Source organism: Oncorhynchus masou, unplaced genomic scaffold, assembly GCF_036934945.1.
Source record: "Oncorhynchus masou masou isolate Uvic2021 unplaced genomic scaffold, UVic_Omas_1.1 unplaced_scaffold_3146, whole genome shotgun sequence".
Classification (NCBI taxonomy): Eukaryota; Metazoa; Chordata; class Actinopteri; order Salmoniformes; family Salmonidae; genus Oncorhynchus; species Oncorhynchus masou.
The window spans coordinates 3,708-12,500 of record NW_027009563.1 but is presented as its reverse complement, the minus strand read 5'-3'; the positions used below and the strand labels follow the sequence as shown (position 1 = coordinate 12,500).

General features: G+C 43.5%; 1 protein-coding gene across 1 annotated transcript in view; it reads left to right on the top strand.

Moving 5' to 3' along the window:
• LOC135534212 (uncharacterized) overlaps positions 1-3,634 on the top strand; it is a 30,368-nt gene extending 26,734 nt beyond the window's left edge. Inside the window, exon 3 of the mRNA XM_064961300.1 lies at positions 2,532-3,634. Coding sequence (XP_064817372.1) covers positions 2,532-2,892 — 361 coding nt within the window. The 3' untranslated portion in view covers positions 2,893-3,634. The remainder of the gene's footprint in view (positions 1-2,531) is intronic.
• Positions 3,635-8,793: the final 5,159 nt, after the last annotated feature.

Here is an 8,793-nt window from a genome sequence, read left to right as displayed (position 1 = left end):
GCAGAACGACAGATTTGTACCTTGTCAGCTCGGGGATTTGAACTTGCAACCTTTCGGTTACCAGTCCAACACTCTAACCACTAGGCTACCCTGCAGCTCCGTACCACACTATACCACACTATAGCATACCATACCATACCACACTATACCATACCATACCACACTATACCACACTATACCATACCATACCACCCTATACCACACTATACCACACTATACCATACCATACCACACCATACCACACTATACCACACTATACCACACTATACCATACCACACTATACCACACTATACCATACAATACCACACTATAACACACTATACCACACCACACCATGCCACACTATACCCAACCATACCATACCACACTTAACCATACCATACCACACAATACCACACTATACCACACTATACTATACCATACCATACCATACCACACTATACCACACTATACCATACAATACCACACTATACCACACTATACTATACCATACCATACCATAACATACCATACCATACCATACCACACTATACCACACTATACCATACAATACCACACTATACCACACTATACCACACTATACTATACCATACCACACTATACCACACAATACCATACCATACCACACTATACCACACTATACCACACTATACCACACTATACCACACTATACCATACCATACCATACAATACCACACTATACCACACTATACCACACCACACCATACCACACTATACCCAACCATACCATACCACACTATACCATACCATACCACACCATACCACACTATACCACACCATACCACACTATACCATAAAATACCACACTATACCACACTATACCACACTATACCATACCATACCATACCATACCACACTATACCACACTATACCATACAATACCACACTATACCACACTATACTATACCATACCATACCATACCATACCATACCATACCACACTATACCACACTATACCACACTATACCATACACTACCACACTATACCACACTATACCATACCATACCACACCATTCCATACCATACCACTCTATACCACACTATACCATACAATACCACACTATACCACACTATACTATACCATACCATACCACACTATACCATACCATACCACACCATACCACACTATACCACACCATACCACACTATACCATAAAATACCACACTATACCACACTATACCACACTATACCATACCACACTATACCACACTATACCATACAATACCACACTATAGCACACTATACTATACCATACCATACCATACCATACCACACTATACCACACTATACCATACAATACCACACTATACCACCCTATACCATACCATACCACACCATACCATACCATACCATACCATACCACACTATACCACACTATACCATACAATACCACACTATACCACACTATACTATACCATACCATACCACACTATACCACACTATACCATACAATACCACACTATACCACACTATACTATACCATACCATACCATATCATACCACACTATACCACACAATACCATACAATACCACACTATACCACACTATACCACACTATACCATACCATACCATACCATACCACACTATACCACACTATACCATACAATACCACACTATACCATACCATACCACACTATACCACACTATACCATACAATACCACACTATACCACACTATACTATACCATACCACACTATACCACACTATACCATACCATACCACACCATACCATACCATACCAAACCATACCACACTATAACATACCATACCACACTATACCACACCATATCAAACCATACCACACCATAACATACCATACCATACCACACTATACCATACCATACCACACCAGACCAAACCATACCACACTATACCATAACCATACCAAACCATACCACACTATAACATACCATACCACACTATACCACACCATATCAAACCATACCACACCATAACATACCATACCATACCACACTATACCATACCATACCACACCAGACCAAACCATACCACATTAAACCATACCACACAATACCACACCATACCACACCATACCATTCTATACCAAACCATACCATACCATACCATACCAAGCCATATCACACCAAACCATACCACACAATACCAAACCATACCACACCATACCAAACCATACCATACCACGCCAAACACACACCATACCACACAATACCACACCATACCACACCATACCACACCATACCATACTATACCAAGCCATATCACACCATACCACACTATACCATACTATACCAAGCCATACCACACCAAACCATACCACATTATACCACACCACACCACACCATACCACACCACACCACACCATACCACACTATACCATACCACACCATACCACACAATACTATACCATACCACACTATACCATACCATACCACACCACACTATACCAAACCAAACAGCCAACAATTATGTGTATGTTTTTGTGTGTAGGTTGTTAATCCACGTGTCTCCCTCCTGTTCTGTCCAGGTCCTCCCTGACAGAGGCTGAGCAGACTGAGGAGAGGAGTAAGCCTCCTTCTTTCACCTCCTCCTCCCCACCTCCTCCCCCTGCCACCTCCTCCCCACCTCCTCCCCCTGTCACCTCCTCCCCACCTCCTCCCCCAGCCACATCCTCCCCACCTCCTCCCCCAGCCACCTCCTCCCCACCTCCTCCCCTTGCCACCTCCTCCCCCTCCTCCTCCCCCTGTCACCTCCTCCCCACCTCCTCCCACGTCTCCTGGACAAGTCTTCCAGTACCCTCCTGCCCGCCCTACCTACCTCCAGGAAGATTTCCCCACCCCTCCTCCCACTCCTCAAGAGAGGCTGCCCCCAGAGCTCCAGTCGACTGAGCCCGACACACCACTTCCTGCATCCCCCCAGGCTCCAGCGGAAGCCCCAGAAGCTCAGGCTTCTCCCCCACCAGGCCAGGCTTCTCCCCCACCAGGCCAGGCTACTTCACCACCAGGCCAGGCTTCTCCCCCACCAGGCCAGGCTTCTCCCCCACCAGGCCAGGCTACTCCCCCACCAGGCCAGGCTTCTCCCCCACCAGGCCAGGCTTCTCCCCCACCAGGCCAGGCTTCTCCCCACCAGGCCAGGCTTCTCCCCCACCAGGCCAGGCTACTTCACCACCAGGCCAGGCTTCTCCCCACCAGGCCAGGCTTCTCCCCCACCAGGCCAGGCTTCTCCCCCACCAGGCCAGGCTACTCCCCCACCAGCCCAGGCTTCTCCCCCACCAGGCCAGGCTACTTCACCACCTGCAGCTCTAGCAGCAACCCCAGTTGTCCCGCCTCTACCTGTACCGACACCCTCTGAGAGTCGGGACACCACACTCACCACCACTACATTCGCTGAACCCCTGACAGAATCCCCAGCCTCCCTACCTCAACCTCCACCCCGTGAAGAGGACACCATCTCCACCCCTGCACCCTGTGACCCCTGTGACCCTACACCCAGGTATGGTTACCACTCTGTTGCTATATTGGACCAGTGTCATATACACCTACAGTACCAGTCAAAAGTTTGGACACACCTACTTATTCCATGGCTTTTTATTTTATTTTGTTTAATAATAGTGAAGACATCAAAACGATGAGATAACACATATGGAATCATGTAGTAACCATAAAAGTGTAAAACAAAAAACAAAAACAAAAAAATATTATATATTATGAGATTCTTCAAATGACAGCTTTGATGACAGCTTTGCACACAGGTCAAATCAAATCAAATGTATTTGTAAAGCCCTTCTTACATCAGCTGAAATCTCAAAGTGCTGTACAGAAACCCAGCCTAAAACCCCCAAACAGCAAGCAATGCAGGTGTAGAAGCACTTGAATTACAGAGACGAGCTTCTCCACCATCACGTACCAGTCACATCTTAACCACTTCAATAGAATAAGGCCAGATCTACTTCTTGGCTGGTACTCAATTGTATAGTATTGTATAGTATTTAATTGTTTTTTTTTTTAATTTAACATTTATTTGACTAAAGTAACCCATTGTTCTCTCTAAGAACACATTTATTTCAATACGCAATTGAGTGCACTTGACAGTGATTATTAAGGTGTGGAAACTTTTCCAGTTGAACATTCTGCTCCAGTCCTGCTAGGTTAGAATTTGACTGATTTGTTGTCATTGAGTTGATTTCAGAGAGAGTGAGAGAGTGAGTGAGTGAGTGAGTGAGAGAGAGATCCCACAGATCTATGCTACGTGCTAACAGTTGGTGAGAGAGAGAGTGAGTGAGTGAGTGAGTGAGAGAGAGAGATCCCACAGATCTATGCTATGTGCTAACAGTTGGAGAGAGAGAGAGAGAGAGAGGGAGAGTTGTGTGGGTATAGGGTATAGGGTTAGGGTATAGGGTTAGGGTATAGGGTTAGGGTATATGGTTTAGGGTATAGGGTATAGGGTATAGGGTATAGGGTATAGGGTATAGGGAATAGGTATAGGGAATAGGGTATAGGGAATAGGGTATAGTCGCTCTGGATAAGAGCGTCTGCTAAATGACTTAAATGTAAATGTAAATGTATAGGTATAGGGAATAGGGTATAGGCTTAGGGTATAGGGTATAGGGTATAGGGAATAGGGAATAGGGAATAGGTATAGGGAATAGGGTATAGGTATAGGGTATAGGGAATAGGGTATAGGGAATAGGGAATAGGGAATAGGTATAGGGTTAGGGTATAGGGTATAGGGTATAGGGTTAGGGTATAGGGTTAGGGTATAGGGTTAGGGTATATGGTAAAGGGTTAGGGTATAGGGTTAGGGTATATGGTTAGGGTATAGGGTATAGGGTTAGGGTATAGGGTTAGGGTATAGGGTTAGGGTATATGGTAAAGGGTTAGGGTATAGGGTTAGGGTATATGGTTAGGGTTAGGGTATAGGGTATAGGGTTAGGGTATAGGGTATAGGGTATAGGGTATAGGGTATAGGGTTAGGGTATAGGGTATAGGGTATAGGGTATAGGGTTAGGGTATAGGGTTAGGGTTAGGGTATAGGGTATAGGGTATAGGGAATAGGGAATAGGGAATAGGTATAGGGAATAGGGTATAGGTATAGGGTATAGGGAATAGGGTATAGGGAATAGGGAATAGGGAATAGGTATAGGGTTAGGGTATAGGGTATAGGGTATAGGGTTAGGTATAGGGTTAGGGTATAGGGTTAGGGTATATGGTAAAGGGTTAGGGTATAGGGTTAGGGTATATGGTTAGGGTATAGGGTATAGGGTTAGGGTATAGGGTTAGGGTATAGGGTTAGGGTATATGGTAAAGGGTTAGGGTATAGGGTTAGGGTATATGGTTAGGGTTAGGGTATAGGGTATAGGGTTAGGGTATAGGGTTAGGGTATAGGGTATAGGGTATAGGGTATAGGGTATAGGGTATAGGGTTAGGGTATAGGGTTAGGGTTAGGGTATAGGGTATAGGGTATAGGGTTAGGGTTAGGGTATATGGTTTAGGGTTAGGGTATAGGGTATAGGGTATAGGGTATAGGGTTAGGGTTAGGGTATTTATTTTTTTATTTCACCTTTATTAAACCAGGTAGGCTAGTTGAGAACAAGTTCTCATTTGCAACTGCGACCTGGCCAAGATTAAGCATAGCAGTGTGAACAGACAACACAGAGTTACACATGGAGTAAACAATTAACAAGTCAATAACACAGTAGAAAAAAAAGGGGAGTCTATTTACATTGTGTGCAAAAGGCATGAGGAGGTAGGCGAATAATTAAAATTTTGCAGATTAACACTGGGGTGATAAAGGTATAGGGTATAGGGTATAGGGTATAGGGTTAGGGTTAGGGTATAGGGTATAGGGTTAGGGTATAGGGTTAGGGTTAGGGTATAGGGTATAGGGTATAGGGTATAGGGTTAGGGTTAGGGTATAGGGTATAGGGTATAGGGTTAGGGTATAGGGTTAGGGTATAGGGTTAGTGTATAGGGTTAGGGTATAGGTTTAGGGTATAGGGTATAGTGTTAGGGTATAGGGTATAGGGTTAGGGTATAGGGTTAGGGTATAGGGTATAGGGTATAGGGTATAGGGTATAGGGTTAGGGTATAGGTTTAGGGTATAGGGTATAGTGTTAGGGTATAGGGTATAGGGTTAGGGTATAGGGTTAGGGTATAGGGTATAGGGTATAGGATTAGGGTATAGGGTTAGTGTATAGGGTTAGTGTATAGGTTTATATGGTTAGGGTATAGGGTATAGGGTTAGGGTATAGGGTTAGTGTATAGGTTTATATGGTTAGGGTATAGGGTTAGAGTATAAAGTTAGGGTATAGGGTTATAGGGTTAGGGTATAGGGTTAGGGTATAGGGTTAGGGTATAGGGTATAGTGTTAGGGTATAGGGTTAGGGCATAGGGTATAGGGTTAGGGTATAGGGTTAGGGTATAGGGTAAGGTTAGAGGTTAGGGATTATACTATTTTGAATGGAAAAACAAATTTAGGCCCCCACATGAATGAAAGTGTGTGTGTGTGTGTGTGTGTGTGTGTGTGTGTGTGTGTGTGTGTGTGTGTGTGTGTGTGTGTGTGTGTGTGTGTGTGTGTGTGTGTGTGTGTGTGTGTGTGTGTGTGTGTGTGTGTGTGTGTGTGTGTGTGTGCGTTGACTTGATAAGTACATAATGCCTTGTAATCGTGTTTTTTCCATCGTGCACTTCCACATTCCACCAGCAGAGGGCAGGTAATGACCCCAATGATGTCATTTCAATACTGTCACAGTATTCACAGTCCGTCTCTCTCTGCACCCTGCTGTCTGCCCTACGCAGTTAGGTGGTGCATAACATAGAAACACAATCCATAGGTTGGGTTTTCCCATTCAAAATGATGATGGCGTCATGGGTGGACTGGCAGCCATTGAGGGTGTACCTATAGGAGCAAACAGGGTGTAAAAACCATTCTATTTCTATGGTGCAGTGTGCATAGACAATCACCAGGTAAGACATACACTATATATACAAAAGTATGTGGACACCCCTTCAAATGAGTGGATTCGGCTATTTCAGCCACACCCGTTGCTGACAGGTGTATAAAATGGAGCACACAGCCGTGCAATGTCCATAGTGGGGAGGCAGGGTAGCCTAGTGGTTAGAGCGTTAGACTAGCAACCAGAAGGTTGCAAGTTCAAATCCCCAAGCTGACAAGGTACAAATCTGTCGTTCAGCTCCTGAACAGGCAGTTAACCCACTGTTCCTAGGCCGCCATTGAAAATAGGAATTTGTCCTTAACTGACTTGCCTGGTTAAATAAAGGTAAAATAAATGAAAAAATAGTCAAACATTGGCAGGCAAATGACTTTTAACGTGGTACCGTCCTAGGATGCCACCTTTCCGAAAAAAGGAAGTTCATTACATTTCTGCCCTGGTAAACTCTAAGTGCTGTTATTGTGAAGTGGAAACGTCGAGGAGCAACAACGGCTTAGCCGTGAAGTGGTAGACCACACAAGATCATGGAAAAGAACCGCTGAAGCGCATAAAAATCCTTCTCAGAAGAGTTGGAGGCTGTTATATTAATGCCCATGAATTTGGGAATGAGATGTTTGACGAGCAGGTGTCCACATACCTTTGATCATGTAGTTTACCTCATCAGTCCATCTCATCCACTACTATATATTAAAGATGCACTACGGTATCCATAAATCGCTACGCCATTTCCTGGATGCTAAAATTCAGTACCATTTAAACCGCTGTGAAATACACTGAACACAAATATAAATGTAAAACATTTTAGGAGCAGAAAATACATTTATAAATGTTCTTGCCCATGTACACAAAAAGCTTATTTCTCTCAAATGTTGTGCAAAAATGTTTTTTCATCCATTTCACCTTTGCCAAGATCCATGCACCTGACAGGTGTGTCATATCAAGAGGCTGATTAATGATCATTACACAGGTGCACCTTGTGCTGAGTACAAAAAAGGCCACGGAAATGTACAATTTTGTCACACATCACAATGCCACAGATGTCTCAAGTTTTGAGGGAGGATGCAAAATGCTGACTGCAGGAAGGTCCACCAGAGCTCTTGCCAGAGATTTGAATGTTCCTTTCTCTACCATAAGCCGGCTCCTACGTTGTTTTAGAGAATTTTGCAGCACCTCCAACCGATCTCACAACTGCAGACCACATGTATGGTGTGGAGCGGTTTGCTGATGTCAACATTGTGAACAGAGTGGGGATGGGGATGGGGATATGGTATGGGCAGGCATAATTGCATTTTATCTATGGCAATTTGAACACAATGAAAAAAATACATATATTTTTTAAAGTCAGTTAAGAACCAATTCTTATTTACAATGAAAAAAATACCATGTGATGGCCAATTTTCTTAAAGAATCTGTGACCATCAGATGCACATCTGTATTCCCAGTCATGTTAAATCCATAGATTGGGGCCGAATTAATTTATTTCAATTGACTGATTTCCTTTATATGAATTGTAACTTCAGTAAAATCAGTGAAATTGTTGCATGTTTACATTTTTTGTTCATAATTTGTGTTTCATCTGAAGCCACAAGTAAAAGACACAAAAACAAGTAAAAGACAGATCTATAAAGCTGGAGAAATGGGGGAAGCATAGAAACAGAGCGCATAGAACAGATCTACGATGTCTTAGACTTGCTGTCAATGAGAATGACAGATCTATAACTCAGATTTCTATGCGAATTTTGTCAGGTCGCCCGAAAATGTTACATATCGTGGCTTTTCAAACGTTTTTGTTGTTGTTGCGTATGTCATGTACTCAAATCAAATGTATTCATATAGCCCT